The sequence below is a fragment of the Tinamus guttatus genome, unplaced genomic scaffold (genome assembly GCF_059628265.1).
Source record: "Tinamus guttatus ecotype Peru unplaced genomic scaffold, ASM5962826v1 Tinamus_guttatus_pri_ptg000023l, whole genome shotgun sequence".
Classification (NCBI taxonomy): domain Eukaryota; kingdom Metazoa; phylum Chordata; class Aves; order Tinamiformes; family Tinamidae; genus Tinamus; species Tinamus guttatus.
This window is the reverse complement of record NW_028288557.1, coordinates 3,652,492-3,673,005: the sequence shown is the minus strand read 5'-3', so window position 1 is coordinate 3,673,005 and position 20,514 is coordinate 3,652,492. Positions and strand designations below refer to the sequence as shown.

Genomic DNA, 20,514 nt, shown 5'->3' with positions numbered 1-20,514 from the left:
TGGTGTTTCTCAAACTATGGCATGTGGAGACAAAAGGAAGCCAAAATTTACAAAGATTTCCAAACCTCCCCGCCCACCCCCCAAAAAACTGAAAAAGCCAGTGTCCAGCCATGACAAATACACAAATAAGCCTGTAAGTTGGAGGACTGGAGGATACATTAGAGAAAGGTGAAGGTTTCTCCTTTCTGTTAAGTATCTGCTAAGGACCATGATCCCAAAAAGATGCTTCCCCGACTGCATTATTTTACATCCATCATGTTGGACTCATTTCTCGGCATTTTTGTTTCAAAAAGTCTTTGTGGAAACACCATGCTATAAAGTGGCAGGACTTCTTCTAAGGGGAAACAGTGCTGCCCCACACGTATGCACTGGGGGACTCTCCACATACCCTAATTCTGGCTATCACAACTTCCGTTGCTCTACTGTGAGTTTTCTTTAAAAAACTCCCCATTTTCTAAAAAATCTCTTTTAAGATCAAGTTTTAGGAGATAAAATTTACCCTGGAGCTGCTACTGTGTCTCAAAAATGACTAGGCCCTAACTGAGGGCACCGCACTGTTTTCCACCAGGTGGGGAAACAGCAGAGTCCTACTTACGTGAAGGTCCTATGTGCCTGCTGATGTCAGAGCAATTTTGTAACCAAAAGGCGAGAGGACAGACTGGCCAGGTGAGTTACTAGAAAAGGACATTAAGAGCATCTTCAGGGATTTAATTCCCGGTATTGCTTCTCTGAAGCGTGCACTTTCCTGACTCAATATTGAGATTGCTTCAAGCTCCTTAGGAGAGGGATCTCTGTGACTGATTGAAGACTGTTTCAAATGAATAATTCATCATCTCCTACTGGTTCTAAAGAGAGGCAAAATTATCTGACTAATGATTCTCTGAAGAATTAAAGAGATCGCATACAAAATTAATATACGCTGCTGGACCTTATTAAACATTTACAGTTGTTTAGCCATAAAGTGCTATGAGAACCCTAAAAGCAGAGCTGGTAACCATATTTTCTGCTATGGCCACCAAATCTACGATTTCCTGAGCTTGGGAGGGAATCAGAGGCTGGGAAGTGAATGTTGCTTACCACAGCTCGGGAAGACCGCTGAAGGGACCTGTCACCAGCACCTGAAGAGGCTGTGACTTTGACCAGGCAGGTCCTCAAAAATCCCTTCAGCTGATGACTTTGAGGACCGCTCTTCAACATCTTCGATGGTATCTACCTGCTCTGCTTCAATGAAACCCTCCCTTGATCCTTCCCATGGGTTCAAGGGACAGCAAAAGTCCTTCCTTCCTACAAGTGATCACAGCTCTCTCCAGGTTTTGGCTGCCATCTCCGGAGAGCCCTTCATCTGGCCAGAGCTGCCCACTTTGCAACCTTCTGAGTGCCAAAATGAAGGAGACTGAGGTCCATTCAAAGCTGTTTTGTCAGCAAGGGGCACTCCAGACAGAACTCTTAAGTCTTCACCCATTTCCATCTCAAGCACTTGAAATAATAGAAAATTCTTGTTGCCATAAAATCTAGCTTTGCTGGACATCAGCCACCTCTGACTATCAGCTGCAGGTTCTCCTTCACAAAGGGATTGCTCCCAAACTGCCATTCCTACCTATGTCTGCTGTGGTCCTATGACACTCTCCTATGGAAATATCCTTTTTTACAGGTAAGCACACTTTTCTTAATTTTGAGGTGCCCCAAAGGGATAGCTAAAGGGTGAAACACTGTTTGTTACCTGGTTAGGCTCTACGCTGTGGCAGGATGTCTGGCCAGGAGCAGAGCACAAGGATACAAGGTCGGTCAAAGTCACCCTTGAGGTTCTTCTCACCCGGCATCGTGCCTCTGAATCATGCCACTGACAGATGCTTGAGGAAGACCATAGGAGTGAGCACATATAATCCTTTAGGATGCTCTCCTCCAACCCATTTGTGGCTTCTTTGGGTTACTGATAATTATTTGAAAGCTTTCAAAAGACTTCTTCATCAGTTTGGCCCACATCTTTGAAACTGAGGCTGCTGATTTATGCTAAACTGTGTCCAAATCACTTCACATAACTCTGTTTCACATACACACATTCACACTTGATTGAGACGGGTTTATTCTGAGGGAATATGTTCTCCAAATATCCTAAACCAGACTAATCAAAAAATAATCTTTAAATTTTTCTGGTGAGCATCTATCCTATTTTTTCCCTCTCCAAGCTAGAGAATGGGCCCTTTTATACCCTTGATTATGGAGTCTTCGCTTTCAATGCTTTGTGGCTCTTGAGCAGCTCTTCTCAGTTTTAAGGACTGGACTCAATTTTGTAGACTATTTTATGATGTGGATTAGCTCCCATTATCCATTAATTCTCTCCGAGAGAGAAAATATTCACAAGCAGTAAACATTTGTTTAAAGACTAAAGTAAAACAGTTGATCTTTTATTACAATAATGATCAACCACAAGGAGAACAGTCCAGGATGAGAACAACTCAAATGAAAATTTACCAAACTATTTGAGTTGAACTGCTGGTTGGGACAACCAACAGCACCTGGGGGACAAAAACGACACAAATAGTGACAAACACTGTAAGAAAAGCTCCCAGGAGGGAATTTGAACACTACAGATGTCAAATGAGCTGTTTTAAGGAAAAAAAAAGTCCCTCTAATGAAGGAGATCACCTATAGACTTATGATTTCAAACACTGAAGATGTGCCTTCAAATGCATAATAGACAGCAGGCTGGAAAAGCGGTATTTTCTTGTAGTGCCCAAAGTATCGTATTCTGTAGGTGCCTGGCTCGGTGGTGCTGGGAATATGCCATTCAACCCTTGCGTTGCTTAGACCAAGTAATCCTTTTGTCCAGTAAAATCTAAGAGAAATGGAGAACAAGAGTCAACAAGAAAATCCACTTTCATTTGTTGAAATAGCTCAAGAGTACAGACTGACTAATCTAAGTCAAGCAAGAAAAATAACTTAAGTTCAGTATATCTTAAGATTTTTTTAAAAAAATATGTTTTTTTCATATACTCAGGCTATTGGAGCAGCATTAATTGACAAATCAACTCAAACCACAAAGCAAGGAGAGGCTGAGACATATCAAACATATAGAACAAGTCATTGGTTAGATAGAAATAGTAGAAATAGTTTTCTGTAGATAGAAAATATTTCTACCAGAGCATTGTCATTTTACCAACTCTATATCATAAACCCCCTACAACATTATCCCGTGAGTAATATTCACAAGTTTCATCTTCCCGGGAAAGAGGGAGTAGAGAACCAACTGTTTATACAAATGGCTGAAGGTTACTGAAAAGCATCTGACATTTTTTAGCTCAGTCTTTTTTTTACAAACTTTCACCTTCTTTTGTAGGCTCATTTGGTAAGTTTTCAAGAAGTTGAAGTACCTGAGAGAAAAATAAAAACAAACAAAAAAAACCCCAACCAACCAACAAACCCTAAGGCAGATGTTTTCTAAAGAGGCAAACAAGCGACAGCACACACTTCCTACCATCTTTATACCTCAGTAGGCCCCAAAAGATATTCAAGTCTACTGGAAGACAGAACCTACTGAAACAACACGGTGGAAATCTATTTATTTCCATGTCAAAAATTCCTAGATATTTTCTTCACTTTAGGAGTGAACTTCAGGTCAGAAAGGGACCAAACACTTCTGCTCAATCTCAGGGCTGTAGATAGCCAGAAAAAAAACATCCCAATATGTGGTGGTGAGGGTTTTTTTTTTTCCCAGCCATCAGAGAGTACCTCTTGGGATGACAAAAAAGATGAATTTGCTTTTTTATTTTTTACTGTGTCTACCAGTGAAAGGCTGCAACAGAAGAGCTCAGCTCATTCATTAGTTTCACAGGCTGTGGTGGGAAATAGGAAATGATAATATATTTAGAAAATTTTCTTTTGTTAATTAAAAATAATGGTCCAAGAAATTTTGTTGGGAGTTCAGTGAACCACGATCCCTGCTCTGGGATTCAGGCCATAGCTGCAGAAGAGTCTTCATGCAAGAGGAGCTTACAGGGATTGAAGCACACTTAATCTCTGTTTGTTGTTTGCTAAAGGCAGGCCTGTGATATTCTTCTCCTCTAGCTAGGTTCAGCCTCCTAAATCAAGCTCCTAAATGGCTACAAGGAAGCTGTTATAGCTTATAACCCATGCTTCCACCCCAGACTCCAAATGGGCTAAACCCTTCTCCCTGCAGACATCAAAAGAGCACCCAGCAAAAGCAGCACCCAAATGGAGCTTATCTTTATGACAGGGGTGAATGCAAGTCGAAGAACAGAGAGCAGAGATCTTATTCCCCAAAAGCAGCTCCTCCTTCAGTAAACCTCCCTGTCTTTTGACCCCTGAAAACATGCATTTTGCAAAAGTGTCTATAACCTATTTAATGCTCTGTAATGAATAAGGTGTTCACTTGTGTTACTCTCCTATTGTAATCCATAAGTCAGTGGGATCAAATTTAAATTTTTCTAAAATAATAAAAAAACAACCAACCAATCAAAAAAACACAACATACCACCACAGTCTGACTTCACTGGTGTCATGTAAGGATGTTCGCTGCTCCTCATGACTATCACCTTGCTTTCAAAGTTAATGATGTTCCCTGTTTTCACTAATTACAAAACTATTTCTGCTTTCTTATATTGCTTTCTGCCTTCATGGGGCACGAGGAAGGAAAATACTGCTATCTGCATTTTTTTGCCTTCTGGTAAGTACCTTCAGACAAGGAAAAGGCAAAATAATTCCTCTTATCAGCAGAAACAGGCAGTCTGCTCAAACCACATTTAATTGCGTTACATTATTAGAGCGTGTCAATGGGAGACAGTGGAGAGATGCCCGGAGTTCTGGCTACCAGGAGAGATTTAGAGAGCAATAGGTTAAAAATAAATAAATAAAAGAGAGAGATTTCGGTGATGAGCTGAAGCTACCATGAACATTGCCTCTCTGATCTTTGAGGACATCTGTTTGCTCTAGAGTGTTGCATGGTGAGAAGATCCCCCAAAACAGATGTTTTCCAGGGGAGCGTTCTCTTACAGATAGGTTGGAAAGACAGGTAGGTAAATGCCATTTTGATTCAAACAATAGAAAAAACTTGACAAAAGGTGACACAAGCTTTGATGCTTAATGGATCTTTTTCCTTATGCTGGATGTCTCCAACCTTAACTTTATTTGCTTCTGAACATCTTTTGAAAGATCTACCATATCTACTGTATAATGTACAGCAAAGCTAGCTAGCATGTTCTTATAAAAATTCTTCTGTTTCCTGAACCTTTCATAGTTCCCACTTCTTGTGATCTGCTGACTCTAGTCTTAAAGCAAACTTTAACCCTCTAAAAGTCATTTTGCAAGCAAAATATAATTACCTGATGACAAATTATTCTGGACATGGTAACTGCACAAAAGCAGACTGATCTGTCCCCAGAGAGCAGCATCTCCAGGGGTAAGAGCAGCCTTCAGTTTGGAGATCAGAGAGGGAGTGTGTTGTGCTAAACTCAAGTTACTCTGTGGAGCTTCTGCAAGAGTGAGATCTGGCACTATAAGTCACTCACCTGGTCTCCCAGGAGGCATCATTATGGACCACACTCCAGCTCCCGGAACTGTTGATGTATCTCTCTACCGTCAGAAAGTTGTGTTCTGTCTGAAATAAAAATGAGAGAAGCTCGGAAGGGACGGGCATGTTCCCTCTCTAGTGCTTTGTTGCAATTGGAGAACAGGCTATGCACACGCAATTTTACTGGCAAAATTGGAAGTTCTTAGCAAAAATGCTTATGTTTCCTGCAAAGCATAACTTCCAATTTGTAAATGAAATGGAAAACGTATTAAAAAAGAAACCCTGGTCATTAACAAGAGCACAGGCAAACAAGACATTTGCCAACTATTTCTATCCAAGATGACTGAAGGGATACATTTGGTACTTTTCCCATCATCTTTGTTTCATTAAAATCATATACCATGCTGATAGCATGAAGAAAGGAGCCTATTCTTGCTCCTACAAAGAGGTACTGGGTACTGATAAAAGACATCTGTATCAATGCCTTATCCAGGTGACTTCATCTTGAGCAGTGTGAAGACATCATGAATGACCTATATCTGAGTTTTCACATTTGATATGTCCAATACAAGACCAAGTGACTTTTAACACACAGATACATGTCTAAAATAAGGACTTTGCTCCAAAAACATTGTGGAGATGTGAATTGGCTGAACTCAAGCTTATGGGAGAAATTACTCGACAGCCAGCAAATAAAAAAAAGAAAAAGAAAGAAATAATTCATCGTACAAGGCAGCAGCAGTAAGTAAATATTAATCAGTCCATAATAGCCCCAATTCTAGCTATTTACCGCATTTTCCGCAGAGTTCCTTGGGTTTGCACTCACAAAAGTTACTTCAGCAACTTCTCCCTGTGAGAATATTAATATTTGTTTTAAAGACTGAGAGGTATGTTGCACATTAAAAAATCCTTTGAAGAAACCATTGATAAGAGATTTTTTTGTGTGTGTATATAATTTCACTTCCTGGAAATGAACAAAATATCCTGAATTTGCATGCTGTACCATGCCATTCCACTCGTCCTACTTGCCACAGGAGTTCCACATGGTCTCACATAAAGTTTCTTTGTAGAGAAGGGAAGGAAATAAGTGAGACTAAAAACACAAGACCTCCCTGCATTCTTGCTACCTCTGTCCTGGAGTCAGGCTGATGAGACGAGAGCCATTGCTCTGAACATCTTATCTAAATAATGAAGTATTGAAAACAGTGAACACTTTCTGACATTTCTTCTCATTTTCCTCCTATCACAGAGACATCAGAGGAGACCCGATTTCTGCTTGTAAAGAAATCATTTAATCATCAGCTACAGCTTTATATGGAAACAGAGCCTTAACGGTACTGATGCTTCATCAAGTCGCTAGCGGGGTTAACCCCGCGCTGGGGGTGAATCTTGTTCATGTGCAAGTTTCACACTCAAGGGATGAGTGTGATTCTTTACTAAAAGGTGAGGAAGTAGAGAAGCACTTTGAAACAGCTTTTAAAATTGAAGAGGGCTCTTTGACCGTATTCGTGTTTGGAAAGTACTGAAAGCAAAGGACAATGTACGCACAGACAGCAGAGGACAACCAGGTTTTTGACAAAGTAGTTCATCTTCTACATGTAAAGTTTGCCTTTTCAACCATGATGCAAGTCCACTAAGAGCAATGGTATCTTCCCTATTCAAGATCCCCCACAGTCGTTTAGAAAACAGACTCTTTAGGAAGGCGAGTTAGAATTTAAACAAAGAATATAAGCAGATTTTCCTAAACAAGAGCTAGCAAATATCCTTAAGCTCTCACCACTCGATACTGTTGTCCCACTTCTTGCAGCACATCCCCAAATGCCTTGTTTGATGGAGTCCTATCAGCAATGACAGCAGGCACCAAGGTCAGACTAGTTATGTTGAAGAGTGGGGGCTCTGGACCACTTGGCAAATCCTGAACTGTATTCTGGGAGAAGAAACATGTACTTAAAATACAACACTGCTGATGTCAAGTAGATGTGTGATAAATCAGATCAGTGTTTAAATCGCTTTTAACAACAAGAGCAATGAAGGGAATGTAAAAGCAGGGTAAGAAGATGCCTGTTTGTGCTCCATGTCCAGAAACAATCCTGGCTGGACACCAGCTACCCTGTTCTTCAGATCTCCCTAAGCCTCCTGCCCCAATATGCTACGGCAGGCAGCTCCTACTCACAGATAAGATATAGCCATGCACATTCTTACAGTCCACAGATGCAATGGTAACAAATATTGCCATGTATAGTGGAAATGCAGCACATTTTTTCCTCTTGGTGAAAAAGCAGCAATGTTAGGCCATGCTAAGACTTAGTGATGTGGAAGCCTCAATCATTGGAGGCACCTATGGTCTAAATTTTGTGTCAAAAATTTGCAGAATTCGAGTGATACAAGGATCTCATCATAGGAGTTCCATATCATTCCATATGAGGATTTCTCAAAGGGGCTACTTATAAGAAATGAAAGTGTAGTGTTTGCATAACCTCACTGAAGAACAAATATAGTCATCACCTTTTACAGGATTTGAAAGCCTTTAGCATCATGCAGAAAGCTTTAATTACCGTAGCAATAGCCTTTGCCAGTCCTCTGTACAGCTGCATATAAGCTGAAAGAGTGTGTGGCCCATAAATAGTTGATGCCGCCTCGTATCTTTGAACCTAGAAAGGGACAAAATTGAAAAAGGAGGGTTTGAAGGTGTCTTGGGCAGTTTATAAGGCTCATTCTACTCCCCAAAGATGAGATGAGCACTATACCTGCAGGAGGTTACTGAGGAGTTTAGAAACTCATCTGTGACAGAGATATGCACCTCCCTGGTGATCCACCTCCAGTACCCTTTACTGTCTGGAAGACAGCCTAACAGCTCACCCAAATATTGCTGCTGCAATTTAAGTTCGTTCTTCTATCCACCACAGAAAAAAAGGGAGACAAATTATAACTCCTGCATTTCTGACAGTTTTGTATTTCCTTAATATTTATGATGTAGGACTTCTCCTCTCCCACTTCTAGTGCAGAACCACCCCAGTCGTTCTTCCACCCTCCCCTTCCTGGTTGGGATTTCTGAGCCTTTGGGATCCATTCAATGGTCCATGGCCTTCTTACAGCAGAGTATCTGCCATGTTCTTGCAGGACCTTTAAAACTACTTCTTGAGGCTTACAAGCCATATTGCTGCCTTTTCTAAAGCAGCGTGACAGTGCAGATTCACAGTCACCTCATGGTCCTACAGCTCCAGACATTTCTTCTGGCAATTTCTCCAACTTGCAGAGATCATTTCTAACTCATCCAGGTCATTAGAAGAAACACTGAAAAGACCTGAACCTAGAAAAGCTTCATTCAGTATATCTGACCAATTCCATACAGAGCTATCCAGAACTTGTCCTCAGCAATGGAAACCACATTGACACTTCGGCTATTTCATCTTGGCCAGAATAAAGAAGTAAGGGTTTCTACCAAAGATGCTCATATGTTTTTTTTTTCCAGATTTTTGTGGCACAGAAAAACTACTACACACGTGCATAATTACACATCAGTATCATTCCATATAGTGAAATGTGAATCCAACCAAACATATTCAATAGGCAATTTTGTTTACCTGGTATTCTTCATAGGTGGTGATGTAGTGGGTATAGACATTGCACAGGCCTGCAATTACAACATTCATCCCTGATGTTCCATGAGACTCAAATTCCTAAGAAAATAGTTAAATAACTCTTCTTGCAATAACTGTTTAAGACACAATTATATATTATTATTTATTAGGACAGAACACAAAGTTACGAGAGGCAGAGGTTCACTAAAATGACCCTACAAATGTAATTTGCCCTTTATTGACACTGAATGGAAATCAAGATGTTATAGAGCAAGACAACCTCTCACAGAGAGAGAGGATAAATTATGTCATCCTCCCATAAATGCAACAAATTGAATACAGTTTCTTTTAATATCTGTATTCTTCTAAAATCCACAGCGCTATAACAGGTTGTGAGAATTATAGGGACAGCAGACATGATTAAGAAGGTATTCAGACTACAGCTGAAAATAAGATAAATCAGTCTGCTGAGTGAATATACGTATATATTCATATATACAATCAATTTTCTTTGAGATGTTCTCATGTTACCAGAGCACCACAGAGGCTTCAGAGACAAAACTTATGTTGGCATCAGTTACACTGAGGTTTCAGTTGTTTAATTTTTGTGTTGACTTAACAAATTGAAATCTGATAGGTTTGCTTCTTTTGGGAGAGGATGTGCATCTTTATTGCGTGTCAGTGAGTGCATGCACAAATATGCACGAAACAATTATGAGAAGGAAAAACCTCTGTAAGATGTGAGACCCAGAATCCCAAATGCGAGGAGACAAGAGAAAAAGAGGAAAAAAAAAAAAAGAAAAAAACAACAGCATAATCAAGAAATATGCACTGCTGTCTTGACAAATGTTTTCCTCAACTACTTACACTTCTAACAGCTTCCCGTAGTCTACGTCCAGACATGGTCCTAGAGGTATTAAGGGAATAATGTCAATCTCCAGGAAAGCAGGGAACACAGAAGGAGTTAAAGAAAGAATCTTTTTTTTTAAGTCCACATTTCTGGCTATTTATCTGAGCTTTTCTTGGTGTATCTGAGTACTTGAGGTCCAGGCTAGCTTTACATTTGACATGAGAGCAGAACAGAAGGGAGGCCACCAGCAAGTTGTTGGTACTTGGGTCTTCTCTGTTGTGAGTTCAATCAAAACATCTCAAGACATTTCATAGCCAGCCAGAAGAATAAAATGGGAATCCCTAGGTACCCAGAGGAGATACTATGCAAGGGACTATATACAGTGGACATATATGTGTAGTGCTTGCAGAGCTACCATATACTGGAGACAATTCTTAACCTCTCTGCCACATTAGATTATATACCCCCACATAAAAGTACAGCAGGGGTGGGTGAATGAAAATGTGCCAGCTGTGATATATAGAGCAAGACCAAAAATACATACGTTAGCTCTCCAGGAACAGCAACAATTGCTAGTGATCCAATGGTAGCAAGCTGAACATCTACAATGTCAGGGTGCCATGGGTAAGGCCAAGTCATCTAAGGTGAGAAGAAAACGTGCCTATGACTTTTATATAGCATAAGAGAAAGATAGATAGCTGAAGCATTTTCTTTTCCATAACTTAAATCAGACAAATGAAAGTACTTTGCATACTACAGACAGTCATGAAAAACATATTTTACATCCTATATCACAAGACGTTGCTTGGTCATGACCCACAATTAAGGGGAGATGTGTGTAAGTACCGTGGGGGAGGCAAAAACATTTGTGCAGCAAAACAGGTGAATAAAGACAAGGTAGCACCTAAGAACAGAAACTTCCTGAGCAGAAACTCCTCACCTGCATGGAAAGGACATAAAAGGAAATCAAGACCACCAGCAATTTGACAGTGAAATGGCTCTTGCAAACTAATTGCAAATCCTAGTAGAAAAAAGATGCAAAGTTTTCTGAGGAGCAACTTTCTGGGGTATAAAATGCAAGTTAAAATTTTGTCAAATGACTTAGAAGCAGGAGGCCTGCCAGGGCTTCTATAAAAGGCTGCTTGAAGGTGTTAGAGCGGTAAGAATAAAATGTAGTTTATTCTTAATAGCATCAACCTCAAAGGAGAAGCTGGGACGGGAGGATGCTCTGCACTAGAACCTCTAACAAGAAGAGCCAAGGAACCCATTGAGAATGAAGCAGCACTAGGAAAGCTTTCAATGAGGCTCTTGAAAGGAGTAACAAGGAAATGCCTCTTCCTGATGGCATTGCCTGATTGCTCTAGAAGACCTTGGACACAAAGACTTTACTCTCTGCAGGACATTACATTTGCCTTGAAGCTAAAGGAACTGCAGGTGAAAGATGAAGCATCAGCTTCATTTTAGGGTTAAAAGTGGGATTTGGGGAAAGTTTGGCAAGGACAAATGTTGCCATTTGTCATGTTGCAGGGTATCCTCACCTCTCCGGTCCTTAAGAGGATTGGCTTGGGGTCGTGGCATGCTTGTGTTTCGTTGGATGGCTTTCCCAGCAGCTGGTCCCGGATGCTGTCCCAGAATGGATCTCCTTCTACTGCACCTGAGGGGAAAAACATCTCCATCCACTGATCCTTCAGTTCCCACAGCAGCTATTGGGCAGAAGGCTTCTTAACTAACCACTCCCTCCTTATCTAGGATAGGATATTTCTCAGCAGGTCCTGGGCATCTCCCTTTTCTAGGTGGGAGGGTTTGAAATGATGAGATTTAGCCTAGCTGAGCTCCACCAGCTCCACACTTGGCAGTATCTGGGTAGTGAGAACAAATTGAGGAGATTGCCTCAAGGTTGTCTCTTTCTCCTTCTCCCCTCCTTCCTTCAAAGCATGGTCACATCCTTGACATACGAGACTTTTGGCAAATATGGCCGCGCTCGCAAGGGCAGTAGAAGATGACACCCTCTGGAGCCTGTGCTTCAAGCAACTGTTGATGTTCTCCAGATAACTCTGAGGGTTTGACTCTATCTGGGGGATGACCCATATTTCTCCCGTTTATACCCTACGGATGCCTGGTCCCTAAATTACCTTGTGTAAAATTGAAAGCCCCCACTCCATCTATAGTACCAGCAGCAAAGCTGTGTCCTAAGGCTGGTTTACATGTTTTAACCTTAATTAAAAAAAAGAAAAAGAAAAACAAAAGATATTTTAAAAGAAGTTGCCATCAGTGTATTAAGTCCTGCTATAAAAAATATAACATTTCTTCCTTGGTGAGCAATCCCAGGCCTATATCCATGGGAGCTCCTGCCCTTACCACATGTGTGGCATTTAGCGTCACGGAGACATCACTCATGTTCACCCACTGGTGTGCTGAGCTGAGCGGTCCTGTGATCTCCTGGGAAGCACTTGTGTATATCTCCTAAAGCACAGCCATGGAATAAGCAGTGTTAAAGGCAGCAAACTAGAGCAATCCAGTTTACCAACACAGAACGACCTCTGGAAAGGGTGGAAATCCTTGACAAAGCAGAAAGAGGAATCAAAAGGCAGCAGCCATCATCAAGCGTTCTGCTCTATCCTTTACTGGATCTCTTCCAGGCCTTACAGGCTGCCCTCCCCGAACCTGCGGCTGACACAGCCTCCTGCTGACAACCCTCAAGTAATGTAGATCCACAGAAGAGGAACTGGTGATGAAGTTTGTTCCAAAGGACCGAAGATGTGCAAGATGTCCAATGGCTTGGAGCACACCAGCTGAATGAATGCAAAGTAAAATGTGGTAGGGATGAACACCTGTCAAGGGTGTTTAAGCAAACACATTTTAGCTCACACTTGCATTAGTTTAGGAGCGCGATGGCAAACTCAGTGGACAAGTGGTTTGTGATGACATCTCTGAGCTCTTCTAGGAGTCCTCCGTCCATGTCATTATTTTCCTCGTGTTTCCTCTGACCTATGCTCAAATAGATTATGCCTTTTTTTAATATATATAACCACATCCATGCATGCTCTCGTTGCAAAAACATTGCTTACCTTTGCTTTCAAGTAGATATTTTGCCCTATAATTCTTGTACTGTCAAACATGTCAGTACCAGGACCCATGGCCATGCACATCTTGGCCTGTTAAGAAATCCCGTTTTTAATTCCAGTAGTCTGTTAACATCAAGAACATAACTGCAAAGTGAGGGTGCAGTAAGTGATTTTCAGAATGTGGGAAGTAATCACTTTTTGAGAGCTAACTAAAATTTTGGGCACCCAGTTACTACGTTAACCTCTCATTTTATTTAGACTTCAAGTGAACAACCAGAAAGATGAGTGTGCTAGGACAAGACAGGGTAAGTTATAGAAATGAGTGTCCTGAATTATCTAAGAAACAGGTGGTTTATTCCACGTCCTCCTCCTGCAGAGTGATCCACCACCTGGCTCCCAATTTGCACCTCCAGCACAAGTTTGCCCCTTCATCAAACTCAACGTTGATGAGGAATATATACTTACCCCACCTACAGGACAGGTGCTCTGCGGGTTATCGCATGAATCCCCCGTGTTTATGCAGAATGGGCCTCTGGTATTGGGAGACACATCTCCCAGGTTGGAGGATGCAAAAGCAGCAACAAAAGAGCCCTGCCACATAAAGACGTAGGCAGGTGGGTTTTAGTGCCTTGCCGTGACTGCAAATAATCACCTGCATCTTTCCTTTAAGGTTAGAAGTAATCAACAAAATGCCAAGACTGATATAGCCAGCTGATCGGCGTATATTTCTGAAAGCCTGGGAGGAGAAAAGTACCATTGCTGGTGGTGAAGGGGGATATTCACACCATTTTATTTTCTGGATAAGATTTCTTCTACCTCTTCTAGCTCAGCAGCAGCAATTTATTCTTGTTCCTCACTCCTAATGTTGCTGACCAGATGCAAATGGGTCAACATAACACCGTGTACATGATTTTCCTCCTGCTAGGCTTTTCCTCTGACAGATTTATAGGGTGAGAGCCAGTGACATCTGACCAAATGCGCTAACACCAAGCAGTACCCATAAAGCAAGGCTCGTTACATGCACCAAGTGTTGGCTGAAGTCATCTCGCTTGGATGATGCTCTCATTTTACAGATACCATGCATCAACACTGGCTATTTAAATACATTATCAGCTCTTTAGCTGTCCTCTTGCAAGGCTGTTAGATGCAACGTGCCCAGCAGGCTAGGCAGCTGAATACCCAAACCTGCAAACATTTCCATGCATACTTTGAGTGCATGCGAGCTCGCACTGACTTGTACCCATAACTATGCACTACAGTGGAGTCTTGCTAAAAGCTTTTAGATAATTCACCATAAAAAGAAATGATGGCAAGTAGGAAATGAGTAAGCTTTCTTCAGTTTCCATCTTTGGTATGAACTACATGTGGGTATTAAAATGGGAACGGGCAGCTGATTCAAAGTTGGAGATACACGCTCTCTTCATCTATTATTTTAGAAAGCCATGAGCACACCTTGCAATTTCTTTTTGCTACAGGCACAAAAACAGTAAATAAGTCAAAAGGTGCAAAGGCCATAGGTACCAATCAACCTGGTGCCTGTCCCTCCCCATTACTTTCTGATAACCTGAAAATACTCGCACCTCTCCCGGCAGCATCCCTTTGTTCTTCTCCTGCTCAAATAAGTAAGACGCATAGCCCACGTTGTCACTGTTCACCAGGTGGTTTGTGTTGTTCATGCTGACCGGATGGACTGCAAACCAGCTACAGAGAGAAAAAAAAAAAGAAGAAGAAGAAACATATAGGAAATCTGTTATTCCATCTATATGTTTGCAATTGACTAAGGAGAATGCTATTTTGTGTACTAAAATCAAGACTGTGGATATCCAGGGCAGGATTAGTAAAGCCAGACAGAGTTTGTCCCATCCTCTCCCTTCCTGATTGGGAAAGTTCAAAACTAGGACAGTGCAGGGGAAAGAAAAGCTGTGAATGGATGACCCGTGCACCATGGTTCTGCCTTCAAGATCACAAATACCATTTTGATCCCACTATTTTAGATTGCTGCTCCACAGCTCCCTCCACATGCCAACCCATGTTTTCAGCTGCTCAACAATTGCTCAGCCCTCCAAAGAGCTGAGGTTATCAAACAGAAGGAGGATCTGTGATAACTCCTTGTGCCTGCTGAATATAGGCAGCTGGGTCTCTCTTCCATGGCACTTCATGAAAGACCTTTGATTTTTTAGCTTACTTGGTTGCGACATGAGATGAAAATAAAAACAACACTACATAGGAAAACCTTCCTGCTCCTCTTAATGCTGTCAGACCCTCACTTGCGGTTTCTGAATGAGGAAATCAAGCTGTTGACTTCGTGGCTGTGAGTTGCTGCGCTTGCCTGGCCTTGAGCTCTAAACTTTGAACAGCCAAATGCTCCGGCTCAGATCGCCTGATAGGACAGGTGTTGTAAACGCTGCCTCTTGGACAAGATAACTCAGCACACAGTGTTCGACACCGGGAATGGCGTGTGCTTAGCAGGAAATATGTGTCTTTAAAAGAAAATAACCAAGAGATCAAGTCAAAGAGGGATCTCGGTGCAGTTTATTTTGTAAGCAGAGGTCAGGACATGGGCAGAAAGCTAGAGATGAACCAGGTGCTAGTGGGATTCAGGAGGGGGGAAACCTGCTCCTTCTGTAGTCAGTACCTGATAAGGCCCAGCTCCTGTCCATTTGCAGCTACCATCTTCAGCAACACCATTTCTTTGTCTGTGTTGGATGAATACCTGCAACAGCGAAGCGGGGAAATCCCATTAAACACCTGGGCACTGGTCTTGCTCTGTGGTGCTCACACACTTCTAAACTCTACCAGCTGAGCAAGAGGCTAGTGCTAGAGTGCAGGTAGACGTGAGAGGAACATCTGAAAATACCTGCTGAAAGCCAGGTATCATAACATCAGCTCTCATCAATATCAAGCCCTGCCTCTCTGGATCACCAGACCTCTTCTCTGGCCATCCATCTCCACCAGGAAGTGGACCTCTCTCTGAAACTATCTCGTGCACAAAGGACAGCATTTTAATGCCGCCTAACTCAAATGCTAACATCTTTCATCAACATCTTCTTCAAGGTCAGATCTTTAAGCAATGCACCCATTGCACTGGAGGGAGCAGGAGGCTCCAGCCTCCAGGAGACCCAACCACTATTCTCCCATTCGTACAATCCATTTTAGCAGGAAGCAGACGCATGAGCACCCAAGATGGTGACAATGTCATCCTCATCCTCCTACAGATGACGAAAAGCACCTGCTCCATGACATCTGGGTTACAAACTTGACCAGAGAACCCATTTCAGGCTCTGTTTCTCTACCATCAGAAGAGCCTTTACCTGTTTCGTTCAGATGCTGGATTCTGGAGGTAAGAATAAGGGCTTCTATTGATCTGGCTGTTTTCTACAGTGCCTCTGTTTATAAAAATCCTTCCTGCCTTCATGTTCTCATGTGCTATATCAATGCTCTGAAAGAAGGAAGGCAGCAAATATTAGCCCTTGCATGGGAAGGAGAATTAATTATAAGGTCTATGTGAGACCACCTGGAACAACTACCTGTTCCCTCTCTCTCTCCCTCCATCCCAATTTCCAATCTTATCATGTTAATTTTGGAGATTTTTTTTTTTTTTTGCTTTTTGTAGCAGTCTAAATTTCCAGAAAATGAATGAATATTATAAAAAAAAATCTGTATTTTGAAATGAATTAGAACTGTAATTTTTAAAAGAAATATTTAAGGCTCTTGTTTGTCAACCTGATTTCATTGGTAAATACCAACCTGTCTCTGTGCACTTTTTAAAATCACAGCATTGAAGCTGCTATGATGACTATCCCAGCAAGAGCTCCCTCAGTCAGGAAGACACCTCTCCTTTGCCTTTCTCCATGTTTAGGGGATGTCATTTCAACGAAGCAGAAACACCAACCTTTACAATGCCTTTCACGACAGCCTGAAGGGATGGTTTGATTAGTCCTCTGCTAGTTATCCAGAAGAGGGTGTATTGGAAATAGCCAGCAGGCCCTGAATGCGTGTGAGTGCCACTGAGAATGACGTTGTCCTGGCGGTACAGCTCACCATACTTGCTCTTCAGTTCATTGAGCACCTAAGAAGAAAGAGGTTACCTCACAAACCCTCTTTCACACCCCAAAACTGCAGAGATTCGTATCAGCCCTTGCTAAAAGCCTCTCATCCGAGGCTCCACTCTTTTCTTTCTCCCTGATACTCTCACGCTGGCGGATTTTGATATCAGTTTGCTGACAGCCTCACAATAATTGAATCTCGGCAGTGAAGAGCCCTATGGCCAACTTGCAACAAATCCCGTATCGCCAAACAAGTCCTCATTTCTCTGTCATTTCTAGCAATGGTGCTAGAAATCCAGAATTACACAGGCACTGAATGCCTATGTAATCAGAATCACAGGCACTGAGTGCTGTGTACGTTCATGATAAGAAAAAAAAAAAGGACAGGCAAAGTGTAGCCTCGGTATGGACACAGCACATCTTCAAGTCTCTGGAGCAAGAAGATGCCAAAGCAAACTGGACAACATGCTAGCACATTTGCTATTATTTAGTAATGACTACAGCATTAATGGTAATACCAGTGACAACACAGAATAAAGTCAAACTGTGCAGGCTGCTTGTTTCCATCCGCCTACCTCCAGCCTCAGTTTCTGAGATACCATTCCTATGTCAGCGCTGACAAACACTACTCGTTTGGAGTTATCAGGCTCCGCCACAATGAAAGCTCGGCTGTAGAGTCGGGTGAGAAGTCCACCACCCACCTGGTCAGCGTTGGCAAAACCCATCTGAAAGACAAGAGGTCCATCAGGCTCATATAGCCAAAATGTTGAGCTACATAATCATTTGTCTGTGTATTTCTACTTAGATTTAACAGAGGATCAGCGGAATTAGATCTGATTATCCAAAGTCAAGAAAGTCAGAAGTTCTTCACAGAATATCAAGATGCTGATGAAAATGGGTATTTCACAGACCCCCTGCTCAATTCTCCCTACATACCAAAGGGATTTCTGCAATGGGCCCTGTGCAGTCCGCTCGGCCTACGCCTATCAAGTAGTTTCCTGAGTCACCAGTGGATGGGTTCTGAGTTGATGTTGGTTGACTGGAATCTAGAGCAAGAAGAGATGAGTGGACACATAAACAAGCAGAATTTTTCATGGAACAAGTTAACACATTTATTTATTTTTAAGGCAAAGCATGCCTAACCAGCCTACCAGAGGACTTAGCAAGATATGCACAAGAAGATCCAGCTGATATCATCTGCTTTCCAAATGAAGCTCATCACAGGCTCCTCAGAAGCTACACAAGGATGAGTTAGGAGGGAAGGGTCTGGGATGGATGAATAACCCAGTAAGAGACAAGAAGTAGAGGGCAAGAGGGGACCATCCTGGCTCCCAGAGAGTGAGATCACCTGGAGAACTCTGATCCGGTGCCCCTTGGTACACGACGTAGAAGGATCTCACCACCTACCCACGTGGCAACGCGATGAGGTTTGCTGACACTGCTAAGATGCTCAGGGTAGCGAAGCTAGCCACGAAGAATTGCAGAGGGAGTCACAAGACAGAGTTGCTGGGCTATGGGAAATGCATAATGATTCACTGCAGGGAGAAGAGGAGCCTAACTTTGCAGAAGATTAAATTCTCCGAGCCCACCATTACCACGCAGGAAACAAAGCCCCTGGTTTAACAGCAGTTTCCATGAAAAATTCAGCTTAGCAGCAATGAAAGGAAGTAGGAGCGTGTCAAAAACTATCAGGAAAAGCCCGAAGATCAAAGCAGTGAAGTAATGCACATCCCTGTGTCAATGCATAAATCCCTGGGGCATCCAACACTTCCTGGTGCCCTGTTCTCAAGAAAGGGCACAGCAGAGCTGTTCAGCAACTTCCATACAAACAGCATGGAAAAGGCCTCCCAGAGGAAACTGCCTCTCCTCCCACCCCTCACAAGCGTGTGGAAGCCCTGCAGCATGGCAAAGCATCTGGAGAAGGTCAGGGAAGAAAAAAAGACATCACTAAGGGATATTAAATTATTAAAAAAAAAAAAAAAAAGGAAATGTCTCTGTCTCAAGAAGTCCCAGAGCCACAAATTAATGGAGTCTGAGATAACACTGTGGGAAAATATTTACGGACTTCGTCTGTTCTTAAAATCTTCCCTAGTCATCCGTTGCCAGCTGCTTTTAGAGATGGGGTAGTGGGTTAATGGGATGCTCCGTCTTCCCAGTCTGGCTTTCCTTAGGCTGTTATTTAAAACAGAGGAGATGACTCTGACCCACCCTGCATCGGGACCTCCAAAAGCCAAGCTGGGGAGATGCTCTTGTGCTTGGCCACCCCGCTCCCGCCGCAAGAGCCAGAAGCAACAGGCCGTGGTTGTGCAGGAGGACTGCACACCTCACACCCCCAGAGAAGCCTGCACACACCGCACCAGTAACCCTCAGCCTGGGCCCGTTGCTTTACATCACTGCGCCTGTCCTGTTGCTCAAGGTCGACATGATCCTGCAACTAGGAAAGGAACAAAAGTGCGAAATTGTCCCTTAGGTAAGAGCTTCCTCACCTCTCTGTGTTTCAGTTGGGAACTCCCGTTCTGATTTTTTTTTAATACATTTTCAAGCTTTCTAAAAAGCAGGAGAATGCTTCAAGCGAAAATAAACTCTCAAGGTCTAGTGGCTGGACTGGGGTGACATTTAATGCAATCTGCCCGTTCTGACTGTCCATCCGTCACCTGCTGCATCCTTATAGTGGTATGGTCTCCAAGGCAGGGCTTTCTGTACCAGCACCTTTGCACAAGAAGCAGCACCCTGGGATCTCAATCCCCAGAAGGGTTTTTTGGCCCCTTTGTGTGCTTGAACTAGAACCTCCACTTCTCCTTGTGCAGCACCCTCTACTCCAGCAAACCCTCTGGATTCCCAGGAGCTGCAGCAAGATGCGAGGGAGGGACAGCAGCATCCCAGCTTGCCTTCAGCAGAGACTCCTTCCCGGGGGAGAAAGTGGAGGATGAGCAGCACAAGGGTGGTCGCCGTCATCATTGTCAGGAAAATGATGAGCAGTACCTCCAGGCGGGACAAGGTGCACTTGGACCTTCCACGCATGGTGGGAGTGGACACTGCGAAAAGAGAAAGGAGACCGTGTGACAAGCAGAGGACAACCACAACCGCCTCATGCTGGCACATCACACCCAGAGAGGATGATGAAAAAGAGTGGTTGTGGTTCCATTGTTCTAATATGAGCCCTGATTTCCCCCAGCCCGGACTGCAGCAGGACCGGGAGCAAAGCACCCGGAGAAAGGCAGCCTTATCCAGAGGAGCCTCCAGACTGAGTCAATCTGGGATTCAATCCTATGATGGCATCGCAGGACTGGAAACAGGGAAGGATGGGCATGCAGTTAGAAAAAGGAAGAGGGAGGCAGAGCCTAATTTTCCTGTAGGTAACTACTGCCTTCCTGTGCGTTGGCACCAGCCTTGGCACCCTCTCCCTTCAGCTTGTGCCACCAGGTCATTCTCCAAAGGTGACACA

At 42.9% G+C, this 20,514-nt stretch overlaps 1 protein-coding gene across 1 annotated transcript; it reads right to left on the bottom strand.

Moving 5' to 3' along the window:
- Positions 1–2,371: 2,371 nt before the first annotated feature.
- Positions 2,372–20,090, bottom strand: ASAH2 (N-acylsphingosine amidohydrolase 2). Its single transcript, XM_088525692.1, has 20 exons — positions 19,958–20,090; positions 18,006–18,115; positions 17,645–17,794; positions 16,916–17,092; positions 16,335–16,462; positions 15,659–15,736; positions 14,604–14,724; positions 13,489–13,614; positions 13,027–13,113; positions 12,317–12,421; positions 12,091–12,172; positions 11,497–11,612; positions 10,503–10,597; positions 9,976–10,015; positions 9,112–9,207; positions 8,083–8,178; positions 7,305–7,454; positions 6,318–6,377; positions 5,526–5,614; positions 2,372–2,836 (listed from the first exon to the last, which is right to left on the bottom strand). The coding sequence occupies exons 1-20, from the start codon at positions 20,088–20,090 to the stop codon at positions 2,647–2,649; spliced, it is 2,229 nt and encodes a 742-aa protein (XP_088381818.1). The 3' UTR covers positions 2,372–2,646.
- Between the last annotated feature and the right edge of the window lie 424 nt (positions 20,091–20,514).